This window comes from Staurois parvus, unplaced genomic scaffold, assembly GCF_062004578.1.
Source record: "Staurois parvus isolate SC_StPar_1 unplaced genomic scaffold, SC_StPar_1.0 ptg000058l, whole genome shotgun sequence".
NCBI lineage: Eukaryota > Metazoa > Chordata > Amphibia > Anura > Ranidae > Staurois > Staurois parvus.
The window spans coordinates 6,778-27,653 of NW_028317854.1; the positions used below are offsets into that span (position 1 = coordinate 6,778).

Consider the following 20,876-nt stretch of genomic DNA (forward strand, 5'->3'; position numbering starts at 1 on the left):
GAAGAACGGACAGAAAGAAAGAGGGAAAAGGAAGGAGGGAAAGAAGGAAAGAGGGAGAAAGAAAGAAAGAAAGAAAGAAAGAAAGAAAGAAAGAAAGAAAGAAAGAAAGAAAGAAAAAAGGGGAAAAAAGGACAGAAGGAAGGAGGGAAAGAAAGGGAAAGAAGGAAGGAGGGAAAGAAAGGGAAAGAAGGAAGGAGTGAAAGAAAGAGGGAAAGAAGGAAGGAGTGAAAGGAGAGAAAGAAAGAAGGAGGGAAATAAAGAGGGAAAGAAAGAAGGAAGGAAGGGAGAGAAAGGGAGAGAAACAGGAGACAGGGAGGAGAGAGAGAGAGAGAGAGAGAGAGAGAGAGAGAGAGAGAGAGAGAGAGAGAAAGAAAGAGACATATAGAAAGAAAGAAGAAGGAAAAAAAGGAAAGAAGGAAGGAGGGAAAGAAAGAAGGTGGGAAAGAAAGAGGAAAGTAAGGAAGGAGGGAAAGAAAGGGAAAGAAGGAAGTAGAGAAAGAAGGAAGGAGGGAAAGAAAGAGGGAAAGAGGAAGGAAGGAAGGAAGGGAGGAATGAAAGAAGAAAGGAAAAGAAAGAAGGAGGGAAAGAAAGGGGGAAGAAAGAGGGAAAGAAGAAGGAAGCAGGGAAACAGGAGACAGAGAGGAAAGAAAGAAAGAAAGAAAGAAAGAAAGAAAGAAGGAGGGAAATAAAGAGGGAAAGAAAGAAGGAAGGAAGGAGGGAGGGAGGGAAGGAGGGAGGGAGGGAGGGAGGGAAACAAGAGACAGGGAGAGAAAGAAAGAGATGTATAGAAAGAAAGAAGAAGAAGGGAAAAAAAGGAAAGAAGGAAGGGAGGGATAGAAAGAAGGTGGGAAAGAAACAGGGAAGGAAGGAAGGAAGGAAGGAAGGAAGGAGGGAAACAGGTGACAGAGAGAGAGAAAAGAAAGAAAGAAAGAAAGAAAGAAAGAAGAAAGAAAGAAAGAAAGAAAGAAAGGAGAGAAACAGGAGACAGGGAGAGAGAGAGAGAGAGAGAGAGAGAGAGAGAGAGAAAGAGACGTATAGAAAGAAAGAAGAAGGGAAAAAAGGAAAGAAGGAAGGAGGGAAAGAAAGAAGGTGGGAAAGACAGGGAAAGAAGGAAGGAGTGAAAGAAAGGGAAAGAAGGAAGGAGGGAAAGAAAGAAGGTGGGAAAGAAAGGGAAAGAAGGAAGGAGTGAAAGAAGGAAGGAGGGAAAGAAAGAGGAAAGAGGAAGGAAGGAAGGATGGAGGGAAACAGGTGACAGTTTGAAGACAGTTGCAGTAGAGGCCTGGCAGAGCATCACCAGGGATGAAACCCAGCGTCTGGTGATGTCTATGCGTTCCAGACTTCAGGCTGTAATTGACTGCAAAGGATTTGTAACCAAGTATTAAAAAGTGAAAGTTTGATTTATGATTATTATTCTGTCCCATTACTTTTGGTCCCTTAACAAGTGGGAGGCACATATGCAAACTGTTGTAATTCCTACACCGTTCACCTGATTTGGATGTAAATACCCTCAAATTAAAGCTGATAGTCTGCAGTTAAAGCACATCTTGTCCATTTCATTTCAAATCCATCGTGGTGGTGTATAGAGCCAAAAATTTTAGAATTGTGTCGATGTCCCAATATTTATGGACCTGACTGTAAGTACTGCCCTTCCATCTTTCAGTCTACAAAGCTTTAGCAGAAGGGATTACAAGATACTGATATCAAGAAAAACATAATAAATATTAAATACCTAACTGCGTTAAGTGTTTTTTTCAGTCTGCCTGTATTTCAGAATTAAAAACAGATAGTTCTTCCAACTACTGTACTGTTTGTTCTGTGGATTAAATGTGGCCACCAGTGGCGCTGCTACAGGTAGGTAAGGAGAAGGTATTCCTTGCCCACCTTCCTGTGTGCCACCCCCCACCCCCCCAAAATTAGGTGCAGGTGTTCAGCCACTGTGAGAGGGTACAAGAAGTCTCATGCTTCTCCTCTTCGACAGTGGCTGGCTTCTGCAGGAGAGAGGATTCCTTCCTCCAGCAGGGGGAAATGAGAACTCATAGTGCGGGAGAGGAAGGAGGAGCTGCCTAAACAGCATCTGTGAATACAAGGGGGCAACTCTGATGTATGGGGACACCTGATGGATGAGGACACCTGATGAATGGGGACACTGATGTATGGAGACACTAATATATGGGGACACCTGATGTATGGGGACACTGATGTATGGGACACTGATATATGGGGACGCTGATGTATGGGGACACTGATGGGGACACCCGATGTATTGGGACACATCTCCCACAGCTCCTGAGTCAGACATCCACGATGATCCATGCATATCTGAATTGTAAGTATGGGGTCTCCTATGGTAGCCCTTGGCTATTATATGTAACACCTTTTTTTAGTCATATTATATATTTACAACTGATGTTCTATTTTGTAAACATCTATCTGTGCATCTACTTCTGATGGAGTGGGCAATGACTCAAGAAATGCATTGAGTTTAAAGCAGGGGCAGACTGACCATTTGGAAACTCGTGCACTGCCCAGGGTCAGTAGGGGGCCCCATGAGATGCCACTGGAACCTTTTTCATAGGCTTTTTTGAGTTTGGGCAAGGACACAGGGGCCCCATGATCCCCTATTGCCCGGGGGCCCCATGAGTTGTCAGTCCGCCCCTGGTTTAAAGGATGTATCTTTAACTAATCATGTGTTGACCTTTATAATATTGTAATTTGATATTAATTATATTATGGAACTATCATAAAGATGCAATTTTAACTGAATCATGTGTTTACATTTGTAATATTGTAACTTGATATGAAATATATTATGGAATTATCATAAATCAACTTTACAATATAGTAACCTTTTATGTCATCTTATGTCAATTATATTTTCCCACTAATAAAATTGGTTAATATTTATTGTAATACATGTTGCACTTTATTTAAGTCCCAGAGCAAAATTATGTGTATATAGACTGATGTATATGGACACCTGATGCATGGGGACAATGATGGGGACACCTGGTGAATGGGGAAACTGATGGAGATACCTGATGTATGGGGACAATGATGTATGGGGGCACTGATGGGGATGGGCATCTCCTGTAGAATGCCTGCAATCTCTGACCATCTCCTGTAGTATGTCTGCAGTCTCTGACCATCAGGCCAGAAAAAAACAGAGACCCACAAAAACACTCAGGGTCTGTTCATTGGTCTTCATTAGTGACAAATTTAACATAGGGGGATAATTACACAGTCCTGGTGTTTGCTGAAATTGATTTAAACTATAAAGAAAAGCTTTTGAGAGTTTTTCCCTCTTTCTCAGTTATGAAGCAATAACTGAGGAAGAAAGGAAATTTTTTGAAAGCTCTTTTAAGTGTTAGGTTAGTACAATAAAAAGGCTTAACTGTATACCACATTACTCTCGTATTCTGAAATCTTATTTATATATCCTTACTTGTTTTTTTAAAGTGGTATGATTTAGTGGTGAAAATCATTAGGTGCCCCCAGTTTTGATTGTGGTATCCTATGGGCCCTCCCTATATATTGTTCCTAGAGTCGCCACTGAATGTCACTCCTGTATGTCTATCTGTAAAGCTTGAAAAGACTGCTGCAAAAATAGTTAAGCAGCTTCTACAGTATCACACTGTTCATTTGTCCTCTGGGCCTTCTTGAATAAATACTGTATCAGACATAAGCATGCTCACTGGGAAATAAATGAAAAATGACACAAAGAGGAAAGGTAAAAATCTGTTTAAAGCATAATTCTGGATTTCTCATTATGCTGCCTACTATGGAGCTACAAATGGCATTATGCTTTGTTGCACATTTTTACACATGTACACAGGAAATAAAATGTGGGCCTGCACATCCACATTAAATGAAGGAATGTCAATTTGTCCTGTTAAGGGCTGTGCTGGAGCCCAAAATCACTCAATAACTGCCATTTTCACAGGGGTTCACTGGAATGCTTGTGGGAACCTGACATGAAGGGAATGTCTGCTGACATTAGCTCATATGACAGTGTTATATCAATTGCAGAAGGCATAATAGGAATTTTTCATTCTGCCTTGGAGTTAAAACAAACCCATAATAAGCAAGGCACAGTATTATTTGCACAACATAGTTAAACTACTAAAGGCTTAAAGTGGAACTCCAGTCCAAACCTTTATGTGTTAGAGAATGGGACAGATAGTACCTCTGTGAGGTTTATATTGCTTTACAAGTCCCCACTGGGGAGATTTTCTCTAATTTTTCTGTCAAAATAACAATTTAAAAACATTAAATGACCTAAAGAAGTTCTAACCTTTCCACATTCTATCCAGAACAATGAATAATAGAAAGTTTTCTTTGCTTAAGAAAAGTATTTACAAATCTTTATATTACTTGAGTTAATAAAGGAACAGTGTTAGCTACACCAGCTTGTAGCTATGTTGGCCAACACATCCGGATGAGGATTTATTTGTGAAAAACCTTTGCACCACTTAGGTGTATCTAGGGTCTTCCATATGTTGACTTTGAGAGCTTCCTTTCCACAGTGTGTAATGTAATGCATTCATTGTTTACTACCTACTGTCAATACCACCATCATGCTGAAAGTCAGAATTTTAAAGTCCAAGCAATCTCATTAAATTCAATGAATATTTACCCGTGTCACCTACCTTCTCTTTGAGAACTATGTATGTGCCATCTGTTTCCCCTTTGTACACCATACATCTTTCTGTGCTTTGTCATTTTAATATTAATACATTCACAATGACACACAATTGTATTATTTTTATTTAGAATACAAAAATGGTGCTGGAAAAGTAATGCATATTTGGCTATCACATCAAAAATGATTTAGCTGTCCATCTTAGTCTTTTATTGTTCCAACCAACTGAGCCTCCAGGTAACCAGTTTGATTCCATACCCAAGTTTTTTTGATCTCAGATGTAAGTGTTCAGAAGTAGCACCTTTCGGGGCACCAATATTGACTGTTGTGAATATTTTTTAATGGAAAGAACTATACATGTTAAAGATATAGATGTGTTATTTATTCAGGATAAGGTATGGATGTGACAGAAAACCATATCCAGCTCAAGGGCCTCCAGCTGGACAAACTGATTCTGTGTACAGCAGGGTTTATCAACCAGGGTTCCTCCAGAGATTGCTAGGGGTTCCAAGAGCAATGAGCAATATCTGCCTGTCAGATAAGTTCCCACTGATACCATTGATCTATCATTTAGCTATCTGTGGTTTATCAACCAGGGTTCCTCCAGAGATTGCTAGGGGTTCCAAGAGCAATGAGCAATAACTGCCTGTCAGATAAGTTCCCACTGATACCATTGATCTATCATTTAGCTATCTGTAAGGGGGTAATTTTTCCCAGTGCCCACAAGTGCAAGGACCATTCTTTCCACTGACCATTACACTAATGTATCATGAGTGTAGATAAAGTAATTTTTAGCAGGGGTTCTCTGAGACGGAAAGTTATTTCAAGGGTTTTTCTGTGTGGAAAAAGTTGACAAAGGCTGGTCTAGAGTAACATAACAAAATGATTGCATTATAAGGAAGAAATAGATTATAATAGCATCTTGTCTAGACTCCAATATACAATACAAGGAAGTATTTTAGTGCTTTATAAGATACCCGTAGGTTTTAGTAAGACTGGAGTATAGTCTATCCTTTGTAGTCACATTGCTGTCCATTGCACATGATTTTATGAACCATCTTCAATAGGTTAAAAAAGTGTCACTACCAGTTTTCTGATGAAACATTTTGCCTACAATAATTCTCATATTTTACAGCTTTTTAGTTCTGCATTTTCTTGCCTTTGTGATGGGTCAGTTTAATATTAGGTTGGCCAAAGTGCTCCATGTTTATAGTCTTGTACAGTATGGAGGTAGACACATAGGCAGTCAGTATTCATCCGCAAAGCACTCGTTCCCCACATGTTCAGCGGACTCCAGCTCTACACTAGACAGAAAACGCCTCATACATTTCTTGCAGTTGTAATCCAGGGTGGTAGTGTAGACTGTTTTTGTGTGCTTTGGATAAACTATGGTGGTGCTCATGAATCTCTGTGGTTTGTTCTTTGGCTGAAAGTGAACTTCGGCTCTGTAGCTGCGCCATGTACAGTTGGGAACGCAGATTACTGTTTGACTGCATGAGGAGACACCCAGGCCCACAGGCATGTAGATGTTGTCAATAAAGTGCTTATCAGAGTCATATTTCACAGAAGATGTATACCTGGAAAGACAAAATATAACAGTATTTGAGGATTATAAAAATAATGTGTCACTTTAAGATACAAAAGGTTATGTTTAAAGAAAAGTATAACCACATGCACTTTCCAAATATTGGCATTGTAAAATGAAAAACTGTTTGTTAAAACAAACAATGTGATTCTTTGAGGCTACAACCAAAAAGGTCAGTTACTCTCTGGTTGCTATGGGCAGGGGCGGACTGACCATTTGGAAACTTGGGCACTGCCTGAGGGCCCGAGGTCAGTAGGGGGCCCCATGAGATGCCCCTGGTACCTTTTTCATAGGCGTTTTTGAGTTTGGGCAAGGACACAGGAGCCCCATGATCCCCTATTGCCCGGGGGCCCCATGAGTTGTCAGTCCCCTCCCTGGCTATGGGGCAATTCATATTGTTGCTTAATACATTCTGATAAATGTGACCAGCAATTTATATCACGTGAAACATTTCAAATAACAGGCCTCATTCATCAGAGTCTTTCTTTTCTTTTTCACTGGTTATACATACAGCAAATGTATATACATACACTATTGTGCAAAACTTTTAGGCAGGTGTGAAAAATGCTGTAATTTAAAAATGCTTTCAGGAATAGAAGTGTTAATAGTTTATTTTTATCACCTAACAAAATGGAAAGTAAATGAAAAGAAATCTAAATCAAATCAATATTTGGTGTGACCACCTTTTGCTTCAAAACAGCATCAGTTTTTTTTAGGTACACTTGCACTCAGTTTTTGAAGGAACAGGTAAGTTTTGAAGGCAGATAGGTTGTTTCAAACCTCTTGGAGAACTAACTACAGATCTTCTGTGGATGTAGGCTGCCTCAAATACGTCTGCCTCTTCATGTAATCCCAGACAGACTGAATGACATTGAGATTAGGGCTCTTTACGGGGCCAAACCATCACTTCCAGGACTCCTTGTTCTTCTTTATGGTGAAGATAGTTCGTAATGACACTGGCTGCATGTTTGGGGTTGTTGTCCTGTTACAGAATAAATTTGGGGCTAATCACACGCCTCCCTGATAATACGGCATGATGGATAAGTATCTGCCTGTATTTCTCAGCATTGAGGACACCAAAGATCCTGACCAAATCTCCAACTCCATTTGCAGAAATGCAGCCCCAAATTTGCAAGGAGCCTCCACCACGCTTCACTGTTGCTGCAGACTCTAATTATTATACCGCTCTCCAGCCATATGACAAACACATCAGTCCAGAGCACCTGCTGCCATTTTTCTGCACCTCAGTTCCTATGTTTCATGCATAGTTGAGTCGCTTAGTATTATTTCCAGGTCGGTGGTATGGATTTTTAGTTGCAATTCTTACATTAAGGTCACTTCTGGACAGATGTCTCTAAAAAAGTAGATGGGTGTACCTGTGCCCCACTGGTTTCTGCCACTTCTGTGCTGATGGCACTGCTGGACAACTTCCAATGCTGAAGGGAAGTAAACATTATTTGTCTTTTATCTGCTGCATTAAGTTTTCTTTGTCAACCACTGTTTCTACAGTCCTCAATCTTGCCTCTTCATTTTGGTCTCTTCGAAAGAGCTTGAACAGCACATCTTGAAACCCCAGTCTGCTTTGAAATCTTTGCCTGGGAGAGACATTGCTGATGCAGTGTAACTACCTTGTGTCTTGTTGCTGTGCTCAGTCTTGCCATAGTGTATGACCTTTGACATGAAACTGTCTTCCACAACCCCAAGTTTGTAGCAGAGTTTGGTTGTTCCTTTGATAGTGTTAAGCCTCCTACACAGCTGTTTCTGTTTACACTAATGACTGTGTTTCAACTTACATATGAAATTGACGATCCTTAGCACCTGCTTGGTATAGTTGGTGAATTGTACACCTGACTCTAATCCTAAAAAATCCCTGACTTTGTGCAAGGGTATGAAATGTACAAGTGTAAGGTTTGAAGCCTAAGGGTAGGCACACCAAATATTGATTTGATTTTTCTCCTGTTCGCTCACTTTGCATTTGTAAATTGCTAAAATATTAAAATATATATTTTTGCAGGCATTCTTACTTTAGAGCATTTCTTCACACCTGCCTAAAGCTTTTGCACCAGCCTGAACCATTGACACAAGGCAGGATGGATCCATGCTTTCTTGTTGTTTACAGCAAATTCTGACCCACCATCTGAATGTCACAGCTGAAATCGAGACTAATCAGACCAGACCTCTGCAATCAACAAGGCATTTTCAACCACACAACTGCCACTCACTGGATATTTTCTCTTTTTCAGACCATACTCTGTAAACCCTAGAGATGGTTGTGCATGAAAATCCCAATAGATCAGCAGTTTTTGAAATACTCAGACCAGCCCATCTGGCACCAACAACCATGCCACGTTCAAAGTCACTTAAATCTCCTTTCTTCCCCATTCTAATGCTCAGTTTGAACTTCAGCAAGTTGCCTTCACCACATCTACATTGTGTTACCAAGCAATTGAACAGGTGTACCTAATAAAGTGGCCGGTGATTGTGTGGGTATATATATATATATATATATATATATATATATATTCAAAATAATAGCAGTCAGACATCACTAACCTGATCAATCACTGTTTTTGGTAGAAATGATATTTCTACATGGGAAATAATTTAGCAGGTGTAGTAGAGTAATAGAAATCCAACAGACCCAACAGTCATGACATGCATGATGCTGATTCTGTGTAATTGAATCACTAATTGAGAGGTGTTTGAAATTCTGAGCAAAATGGGTCCTTCCAGACATTGTTCAGAAGGACTGCGTACCTTGATTAAAAAGTTGATTGGAGAGGGGAAAACATATAAAGAAGTGCAGAAAATGATAGGCCGCTCAGCTAAAATGATCGCAAATGCTTTAAAATGGCAACCAAAACCTGAAAGATGTTGAAGAAAGCGAAAAACTACCATTCGAATGGATAGAAGAATAGCCACTTTTCTTCAATTTTTTTAGAGGAACAACACAAATTTGATATATTTTTCTTCATGTTTTGATTTGGAATAGAATGTGTAGTGTTCCCAATGCATTTGTGTGTATGGAAATAAAAGCTATTAGAAGGATTTTGAGCTTTATTCACTTTTTCCAACACACTGCTATTATTTTGAACACAACTGTATATATATATATATATATATATATATATATATATATATATATATATATATATATAGTTGTTGTTAAAAACATCCTAATAGTTCATGCAGTGTCTGACATTTCTTTTTTACCAGTTTATGTACAGAAAATGTGACTTTTGCTGTAAAAATATTCATAATTTGTATAGATATTTAGATTACATATATTTTTATCTTTTTGTTCATGAGAAATTATATGTATTGCATTTTACACCTAGATAAGAAACTGATTATGTTTGCACACTAAAAACTTAGCAGCTTTTTTTTACGAGTGAGTTATTTATTCACAGAAATATAAGGAAGCTTTCACAGTAAATTCTTTCACTAAGCATGCATAAGCCTGCCACATGAAACATTCTCTGAAAGATGTTATCTACAGACTTTGTACCTTCTTTTGATACATTTACCTTCTGATGTTGGCATAACTGACTTTTTAGTTCTCAATAATGTTTTTTTTTTTTTATTACAATCAAAACAAACAAAACAAAATTAAAAAAGGAAGACGCTTATCAAAATACACCTGTGGCCTTTACAGTACTTTCCACACACAGTACACCCACCCCACCTGTGATACATCAAGATATCCAAAGTACATATTCCACATATCTTTCACACTCAGAAATAAAATGGGCAGGACATATCCATAGATAGTGTACCAGGGAGAATTACAAATACATTGCATTCATGTTACGTCACATAAAAAAAGCTGTTCTCACTGATGTTAATCTGATTCAATACAGCTGAACTCTAAGCAAGCATCTCAGTACTTAGTTGGGAAGTATGTTGTTTTACATAACAAAGCATAAAGCATACACTTCTCTACCTTCACTACAGTAGCAGCAGAGCTTGGTCAAAAACACACCCCCAGCTTGCAGTCTGAACAATGAAAAAGCAACATGCTCTCTCCTCCTGTCAGCATGTTCCATGTAAGCACATGTGCACTTTAGAAGAGCCTGGCTAAATTTAAATGCTAACCCTATTTCTCTCAATCTGACCCCTGATATACAGAGAAACAAGATGATTATATAAAGGGAAATTTGTGTATTTGCACACTGAGAAATACATTTAAAGTGATAAAAAAAGAAGCTGCTAACAGGTACAAACTGCAGGCACCAAGCATACTTAAGTGCCATGTTTCATTTCTTTTTGAACACTGGCAGCTACATGTTTCAGCTGTGCCTACTGCTATTTGAATTTCAGTTTCTCCTTCTCAACTCTGAAATCTATGATGAAGACCACTCCGCCGTAGATATCGCTAGCCAAAAAAAATCTAATCAAGAGACTGCTCTCTGCAAAAAGTCTAAATACAACACATACCTTGTTTTCAAATACAACCCACAACCTGGTTCCAAATACAACGCATAGCCTGGTTCCAATTACAGCACATAGTCTGTAGTTTAAATCACCATGCACCTTCAATTGCTTATTTGCTACCACCACAGTAAACAATTCTCATATTGGGGATTTTCTCCCTCTTGTAAAGGCTTTTAAGTTTAGTTATTTAAAATGTGAATAAAAGCTATTTTTGTTCTCTGGGCTCCATCTGGTAATTCTTTTTAAATGCCAACTCCTGCCATGTACCAGTAAGAGTTAGGACCAGTAGTAGGCCACCATTGGTAAGCAACCCACACTTTGGATAATACTGCAGTAAAGCAACAGGATGAGTGATAGGAGGGATTTAAAAAAAAGTTAAAAAGGCTATGGATATCTGCTGATATTTCTTACAGGGTAATGGTTCCTGCAGGCCCTACATTACAGAACCAGTACTAGAAAATCAGGCTGCTGCAAACAAAAACTCATCTCAAAATTAGTAGCAAGTAGGCATAGTTCACACAATTTCAGTTCACTATGTTAGACATGGATATCCAAGTAGTGAACAATTGAAAATGAATCCTTGTCTACTCAGTCGGCACATTCATAATTAATCATTACTTTTCTTTCACTGGACTGGGTGTAGGGCAGATAACATATGAATTACAGTTCCCATTTTAGTTATATATTTGTATTTTTACTGCTTGTCACAAATGGGAACTTCCAGTGAAAACATAACTTTGCTTTGAACATTTAGTTCTTTATTCAACATCCACTTTTACAGTCATCTGGAAGACATTCTCTGTACCCATGAAATCTTTAATGCAAATGTTAAACTTCTAGTAACATTTTCTTAAAAGGATTTCCTATGTCAAAGACAGTATGCCATTAATGCTCTGGCTATGCACATTCTTGTCTGTTTTTATTGATCTTTTTAAGAAACAAGGTTTTGAGGATGACAATAATCTTTCTTAGTATTTCTTTACAGTTAAAGCACCACAGGCATTTGAAAGGAGGAGCTAGTGTGTAATTAATGGACTCTGTAAAGGGACAATATGTATTTCCAAATAAACAGACAACTGGCAAGAAAAATATCTTGCAGAAACATGAAAAGGTTCATAAAATAGAACATTGTTAATTCTTTATTTATTTCGAGCATGATATATTCAGACTGCTGGCTCAAAATCAGTATTCAAGTATAAATATATGCTGTATATTGCACTATATGACAGTGGCCAGATTTTGTTGGACCTCTTTGGCTCTGATAACAGCTGCCAAATGTCACTGAAGGAACTATAAAATATACCTGTGTGAAGTTGACCACTCTGACATCGCAGGATTGGAAAGATGCGATATCAGCTGTTCCCTTCTATGGATTATGGATTATATATAGTTACATAGTTAGTCTGGCTGAAAAAAAGTCCATCCAGTTCAACCATTAAAAAAAAAAATGATAATCCTATACCCACAGTTGATCCAGAGGAAGGCAAAAAAAACAGCAAAGCATGATCCAATTTGCTCCTGCAGGGAAAACAATTCCTTCCTTATCCCCCGAGAGGCAATCGGATATTCCCTGGATCAACTTTACCTATAAATGTTAGTATCCAGTTATATTCTGTGTATCTAAGAAAGAATCCAGGCCTTTTTTTAAAGCAATCCACTGACCTGGCCAGAACCAACTCTTGAGGGAGTCTATTCTACATTTTCACAGCTCTCACTGTGAAGAAACCTTTCCATATTTGGAGATTAAATTTCTTTTCATCCAAACGTAAAGAGTGCCCCCTTGTCCTCTGTGATGACCTCAGGGTAAATAGCTCTACACCGGTTTATACCCAAGTCTACCATAGTGGTGCTTCATTTGAAACTGAGATTAGAAAATCCTCTCTGGTTCTTGTCATCTACATAATTAGCTTGAAAAAGTCCTTCCCTATGATGTCATGTAAAAGGGATTCAATCAGTAGCATGACATCAGTGTCATGTTTATTTAACCACTTTCCGACCGGCCGTTGTATATAAACGGCCGGACGGTGGCAGTGCAGGGTCGGGTGGCCATTTATAAACGGCCTCCCTGCACCCGGCTTGTGCGCGCTCCCTGGGAGTGCGCAGCACCACGATCCGGTGCCCGCTGTGTCCTCCGGACACAGTGAAACACCGATCGTCGGATGGGACCTCTGTACGAGGTCTGGATCATGTGATCACTGATTGGCCAATCAGTGATCACATGCAAAGTAGTAAGCAAGATGTCACTTGTGACATCATTGCTTACTACGTGTGAAATCTGTGAATGGTCACAGAGGTCACATGGTACAAGGCTATTCACAACAGCCTTGTACCATGTGACAAGCTGTGACCAATCACAGCTCACTCAGTACTTCTCAATGACTGCAAGAATGCACACAGAGAGAAAGAGAAATGATTGCTTTTATATCCTATATGGGTGTAAAAGCAATCAGTGTAAAAAAAAAAAAAAAAAATCTTCATCACCTCCCACAAGTAGTACAGTGTCACCATGGTGACACTGTACTGCTAGGGTGACAGTATGTAAAAAAAAAAAAAAATAATAATAATAATATAAAAAAATAAAATAAAAATGTAAAAAAAAATTTTACAAATTATAATTTTTGGTTATAAACTAATTTGGATTTTTTTTTACTAAAAAGATAACGGAATAAATTTTGGCCAAGGTTTATGACAAAATATTTATTTGCAAAATTTTATAAAAAAAACATTTTTTTTCAAAATTTTTGGACTTTTTCATTTACATAGCAAAAAAAATAAAAATCCCAGTGGTGAATAAATACCACCAAAATAAAGCTTTATCTGTCTAAAAAAAATGGTAAAAAATTAATTTGTGTACAGTGTTGCATGACCGCGCAATTGTCATTCAAAATGTGATAGCGCTGAAAGCTGAAAAGTGCCCTGGTCAGGAAGGGGGTGAAAGTGTCCCGTCTGGAAGTGGTTAACATGTGATCAAGAGAAGCAGTTGTGTTATAAAGTAAACGTGGTTCTTTTAAAGGAAATTTAATAAGACATACAAGTGCGGGCTGCCAAAATAAGCTGTCAGCAAACACTGATCGATCAATCAACTTGGGTACAACCAGCCTTTACTTGCGATTATTACTAGTGACTGCCACTAGTAATAATCACTTCTCTTCTGGTGGGGACAGCTTTCCCTACCGGGAGAATACAATATCTCAGGAGGAGGCATTCCCCTGTCAACACTGACTGTGTTGATGGAGTAATCGTGCAAATTTCTTTCCTGCAGCCTGTGGTTTCAGGAAGGAAATTTGCACCATCTATAGCCTGCCTTAAAGTGGGTAGTGAGAAACAAAGCCCCAATCTTAGATTAACCAGATTTCCTAAAACCGCCAGATGTCCCAAAATGCACATATCAAAATGTCATACAACATTTATATTAAAAATATTATAGATATGTTATTGATTAGAACTACTTTAAAACAAAATAATGATTTTTCTCGTGGTAGCATTGACCAAGCTGCTATGAAAACGAAACAGATTATTTCTAATATGTTAGGTTCACAAATTTATCAAAGAAATAATCACACTCCTGGGTTAATTTGTATAAGAGGAAGTCTATATAAATGTTCTAGCAGTAATTACAGACAATGTATTTGCATTGGTGAACAGTCTATGACACATGATCTTTACAGTAGACTTTTGTCAGTATCGAGTTAAAAACAAAAGGTGTACTTTGCGGCTAACTATTAACTAAAATAGTTGTTCCTGGAAACTTTGCCATCTGAAAGTAAAACATCTGGTTATTTCAGCTCTTTGTACTGCCAATACCACAACAAAACATTACATTCTTAAGCTGTCAAATTGCTCTTGGGCTGAGTATCAGCTTAACAATGTGTGTGTCCTGCTTTGGAATAAAAGTCCTCGGGGATCATGCAAAAACGGCCTATTTACCTGTAGTAACTATGTGGACTTTACATGATTGTAAAAGCTTACATACCAAATAAATGAATTACACCTATGTAAATGTGTACCAATGTGAAAGAAAGCTATACTGTATATTACCTTATCTCCTTGGGTGGCAGTGGATCAAATTCCACACCTTCTCCAAATGACAGAGGACAAAGCCTTGGGGTGTAACTGCTGGACAAACTTAAAGAAGGTGAAGTACTCTGAAAGAAAAGAAAACATACGATTGTTGTGTTATATTTTTTAATATTAAACTTCCCAGAATATATTAACATGAAGGAATTAAAAAATAACCAACAATGAGAAAAGTATTTCTAGTTTTATAACTCCAAATATTAGACAGGGAAATATTATAAACTGATTGTCAATGATGTTCTCTAGAAAAAAAGATTATGGCACAATTATTGGTAAGAAAAAAATGCCTCTGCATGCTATTGCTGAGTTTACTAAGGCTGGCCATACATTATACAATTTTCTTGTACAATTTTCCTTTAGATCTACCAAAACTATATAATATAAGGTCGGACCTGGAAACCTTCAATTTGTATGCAATCATGCAGGCCTGTGCACTACATAGTTCAAGGTAAATCTAAAGAAAATTGAATAAGAAAATTGTATAGTGTATGGCCAGCTTTAGACTCAAAGTAGAGATCTCTGTATGCAGAGGCATCAATTTAAATGGTGATGCCAACATGGGACTCTTGGTGATCTCAAAGAAGGGTTTATATGAAAGTATAGTGAATTTTCCTCTCTGCTACACATAGAATTTTATTTTGCAGCTTGTTTCCCTTCTAAATAGAATACCACCTTCTCAAGCAAAGGCTTAGGGTTAAAGGTAGGCAACATGGCAAGCATTAGTTTTAGGAGTAGAAAAATAATGCTTCAGTTATAACAGAGGTTATCCATGGGTAAGGTCTCAGGATGCGGCTTATGGTGACAGTTAAAGTCTACCTAAAGCCAAGTTTTTCCTAAGTTTGGTAAGAGATGTTCACTTAAAGTAAAACACTTGCTGGAATTCTGTGTCCCCTTATAGACATTTATTCTTTCTATCTGTCCTACTAACAATTGTCATCGGGGCTGAAAGTGAAAGAAAAATCCAAAATGCTGAACATTGCTGAATGCTGTTGCCAGAACAGGGACTCTACCAATGGGACACTTGTTCTAGTGACAACTGTCTAAGAGGCATTCATCCTTTGGAGAGATTTCCTTTTACTTCCTGTTGTACATGAAAATCTGACACAGACACAGGCAATGAAAAACCTGACAAGGGTTTTAACCATTCCTTAAAATGACAAAAAAAATGTTTGCTTTGGATACACTGTAGGTTTAGAGCAGAACAGGGTTTCTCAACCAGGGATGCATTGAACACTAGGATTTCTCCAGAGGTTGCTAGAGGTTCCATGGGCAATGAGCAAATTCTACCTCTCAGATAAGCTCCCACTGATGCTGTTAATCCTTTTAGCAGGGTCACTGCTAGACTATCTTGCACCCTCGGCAAGACCAGCTACTTGGGCCCCCCCCCAAAAAAAAAAATTAAAACTGTAAAAAAAACAGTAGAAAATATCAAATCAACAAAACATAAAACAGCTACATTTCTTTTAATTTGCAAAAATAAGTGCCATAAGATGCCGCCAGCACCAACATTAAAGACAAAATACATATTACCAAATATAAATTAACTGTATAAGCCAGTCAGAACAAAAAAAAAAGAGAGACAGTTACAAAACTCCACAGTTTTCTGCAGCTGTCAGCCAGCTTGCAGTAAGGGACTGAGTCTGAGAGGAACACTGGAAGGAGTGGCAGCTCAGTTGCTACACTGGCCCCAGACACCCAGCATCTTCCTCTGTCTTTCTTCCTTCCCCTCTGCCACCCCTCCCCTCAGCAGAAGGATCATTCATGCCGTGGCAACGTCCCACACAATCAATCAAGATCCGCTCCCCTCACCCGAGCAATGTCCGCCCCCCTCCTTCTCCTCTCACCTCTATGACCCACCATGCTCCTAGGCATGGCTCACCGCTGATGGCTCCTGACAGGATTGGGAGTCCAGGCTGCAGTTCTCAGTGAGGACAAGCAGCCTTCCAGCACTACACCGCTTCCTTCTCATACACACCGACTCCAATCATCCTACTCACATAGGGTTAACCCTGCAACCAGAGCACGCTCCCACCTATTGATTGGCTCCAGCTGTGTAGAAGAAGGCAGAGCCAGCGCTGGACATGCCCCATTTGGTCACTAGCCGGCTCCCTGTTACAGCTGAAGGATCATGTGTGCCAGTGTGTGTACTGGAGATGTACGGACCACTCCTTCAATCAGAGACTGCCGACAGCCCAGTGTCTTGGGCTAATGTCATCACTAGGGGGAGCCAACATGAAGTACTGATCTATATATACTAAATGGTCATGTGTGAGTAAAGATATGATCATTCCCTCATCATTCCCTGTGTATGAGGAGAGGAGGACTCTGCAGAGAAATGAAGAATTCATACAAGAGGTCCATAGGCCACACAAAGAGAGTACCTGCCTGTGCTGTGCCCAGGTGCCCCTAGGTGGCAGTGTGCCCTAGGCAGCTGCCCAGTTTCCCTAGTAGAAGCACCAGCCCTGGCTTTTACCCATCTGTAAGGGGGATTCTTCCCAATGTCCACAAATGTAAAGAGCATTCTTCCTGCTGACCATCACACTAATGCGGGGTTTCTCAACCAGGGTTCCATGGAACTCTAGGGTTCCTCAAGCAATGAGCAATCTCTTCCCTTAGATAAGTTCCCACTGACACCATTGATCTTTTTAGCTAATGTATCATGAGTTGTAGATATAGTCATTTTTAGCAGGGATACACTGAGACCAGAAAGTTACTTCAATGGTTCCTCTGTGTTGAAAAGGATGAGAAAGACTGGGGTAGAAGGTTTGGGAAAGTAACACTGCCCAGTGCTAGTGTCAAGTAAGCTGAGCGGCATGCACGCTGACAAAGTGAGTTGGTTTGAAAATGTTTAATCAGATTCCCCATTGCTGTTCTGCTGTTTTATGATAGAACACCCACCACCATGTTTGCCACCTACCTGTGTAATGAGAAGTCAAGGAGGATGTGTGTCTACAAAATGGAAGATTGTTAGCACTTGACTATGACCTACAACATGTATCTGAGCATCACATATGGGTTGTGCATGCATAAAACCTGTACATGAACGCAGTTGCGCTCATTTTTCCAAGAGATTAGTGAATAAGGTGAAGCTTCACTTTATAATGAATATCCAATCAGGTGCATATAAAATAATAATAAATTTAAAAAAAAAGCAATTTTGCTTGCACTAGATTGGATGATGGATATCAACAGAGCTTTACTACATTCACTAAGCTCTGGGCAAATTGAGTGCACCTTGCAAAGCGCACAGTCTATTTGCCTTTAGTAAATCAACCTCATAGTGTGCATTAATCTGAATTGGTGACAAAATGTGAAACTTTTTCTTAAACTCCAAAACGATAATCCCAAAAGAAAAACTGCACTGCACCAAGTTCCTAAATCAGCCTATCAGTAAGTCCACAGCTCCATGCAGGTCACAAGAGCTCGTCTACCTCAATACATATACCAAAATCAAAAAATGAGGGCTAAGGGTGGGGACTGTGTAACCAGCCAGCTATACACAATAAACCTACCAATGGAAACCCTGAAGAGTGCAGCCTCATTTTTTCATCTTTCCACAATGATAATCACCATGTGTTCCCACCACCCAATGGAACTGCACATACCAACCATTATGACCTCCAAATCATAGGAAGGTCATAATACACATGTAGTGTAGATAGGACTCCATGCTACTTCAATACCCCAATGGTAAGACCAACGTCAAAATACATCAAAAGCCATCTTTGAAACTGGATTCCTATTGCCATTACATGTATATTATGACCTTCCTATGATTTGGGGGTATTAATAGTTGGTGAGTGCAATTCCACAGTATGGCGGTACACATGGTGATCATGTTAGAGTTTAAGAAGTTTCACATTTACTATATTGCTATATACTCTATATTTACAATATAATTTGCAGTTTTTATTTACAGGATTTATGAATGCACAACCTACATGTGATGGACATTTAATATATGGAAGTGCTGCTTTATTTTGGTTTATTAGATTGCTGTACTAATTTTTTTTTTTTAAGTAGCTGCTTTGTGGATTTTTTTATTTACATTACTGGAGCACCGTGTCAGAAGGGGTTATGTAACTGAGCATACTGTGGCATATTTCTTTTATGTTATAGTAATTAATAGGTATACCTTATTGTTGTTACTTGTGTTAATGGCGCACTTCCAGCCTATAGTAAACCTGCTAGCTGTTTTATCCTATTAAAAGTAAAATTCCTGTCTACCAGAAGACATCACAAGGAGACAGCTATTCCTTTTTTCTGCCATATAAGTTTTGATAACGCTGGTAACTTTAGCTGTGTAAAGTCACGTTAAAAATGTGAGTTTTCCTTTTTTTTGCATTTAGTAGTGTTTTGCCGCGATTAGCAACGTTTTCCTGATTTAGCATTTTTCAGCGTTTTTTTATACAAAAAAAAAATTTTGGTAAAAAAATCCAAAAACGCCAGTTTGCAGTGTTTTACCGCGTTTTGCGGCATTTTTTGGCATTTTACAGACAAAAAACTCCTCTAGAAACCCACTAGTCCTGGGTTTTTTTCCAGCCAAAAATGTTGATTACAGTCTGTGTACATGGACACATAGGATAACATGCTGGGGGGTTTACTGGCTGTAGAAAAAAAACATCAAAAGCCAAAAACAGCCGCTGTAAAAATGTCCAGTGTGTATGAGGAATAAAAGATACCTCTGTGCACCCTTCTGATCCTGGTTTCACTTACGTGCTCATAGCTTAAACTCCTACTTTTAGGAAAAAGCCCCGCCCAAGCTTTTCCCCTGTCCAATCAGAGCACCGTAATTGGCCAATTAGGCACAGACAACAGTGGTAAGCCAGGGCTTAGTTTCAGGGGCCCTTTCAATCCACAGCATTTTGGGTGCATGCTATGTAATTGAATCATATACAAGGGGTTGCTGTGTTTACTATAGGCAGGTGTGCATCACCATGAATGTAGTCCAAATTCTTATATTTAATATTTTTGTGTCAACAGTACATCTCACACCCAACAAATGACATGGGTATATAGCAATTTTAGAAAATGAATTTCAGAGTGCTCTTTCTGGAGTTCAGTTGTAATACTAACACTCTGTTTAGCTAATTTTGTTCTTTTAGTTATTATGTGAAAATGTAAAACTCTGTGACGTACAGAGTACCATAGTATTCACAGTATTTGAAATCATTCTTATTAGGCCACAATTAGAGAAAATCCCACCATTTCACTAATAACAACTAAAAGTTCATGTCTCCTAGATTGTAAGCTTGAAAGAGCAGGGCCCTCGATCCCCTCATGTTTTGCATTGTATTGGTATTGTTCTGTCACATGTTCTGTCCCCCTTTGTAATGTACAGCGCTGAGCGAACTATTGGCGCTTTATAAATACTGAATAATAATAATAATAATAATGTACACTGCAGCTGATAAACTCACGTTTAGGAGCTTTTCTGCATTTTTTTCAGCAGCCCCTGAACTCTCCCTAATGTTTTCCTATGTGTCCATGTGCACATCGTTGTTTACAGACATTTGACTTTACAGTTGTTTTTTTGAACGCAATAAACTTGCATTCAGGAATAGATTTATCAGCGTTTCAAACGCTTGTAAATGCGTATAAACATGTCTAACCGCGTTTATAAGCGTTTGCGTTTAGAAGAGTTTTTTAACTATTCCATTTCCAGATGCTGTCCAGATCCTTTTTTTATCATGAAAAATGCATACAATATACATATTGTTTTCAAGGTACTCAAATGGACAAAACACTGAACACAGGATGTTCCTACCAAGCTTGTCACACATTGTAATGACCAATTCACACCGCAGACCTCTCCCACCCTTGGAAACAAAAGATATGTTAATGACCATTCACACCTCAAATTCCTCATGAAGACCCCCTGTCAGGTCGCCTTAACCTCCTTGGCGGTATGATTCTTTCCGATTTTTTGTGCTGAAAGCGGTACCATTTTTTTGCATGGAAATATGTAGTTTTTTATTGTAGGCTGTAATTTTTAGGAATAACTCACTGAAATCTGTCTGAACAAGAGTCTATTAAACATTCCGGATATGATAAAATTTGAAACACGAAATCATAAATTATAATTTAATAAATAATCATAAAAAATAATAATATAATAATAATAAATTTAATTCAATAATA

General features: G+C 38.6%; 1 protein-coding gene across 1 annotated transcript in view; it reads right to left on the bottom strand.

Annotated features, from left to right (window-relative positions):
• Positions 1–4,746: 4,746 nt before the first annotated feature.
• Positions 4,747–20,876, bottom strand: part of RFLNB (refilin B) — a 49,592-nt gene continuing 33,462 nt past the window's right edge. Inside the window, exons 2-3 of the mRNA XM_089668434.1 lie at positions 14,697–14,803; positions 4,747–6,216 (exon numbers count right to left, since the gene is read on the bottom strand). Of these exons, the coding sequence (XP_089524560.1) occupies positions 5,886–6,216; positions 14,697–14,803 (438 nt within the window). The 3' untranslated portion in view covers positions 4,747–5,885. The remainder of the gene's footprint in view (positions 6,217–14,696; positions 14,804–20,876) is intronic.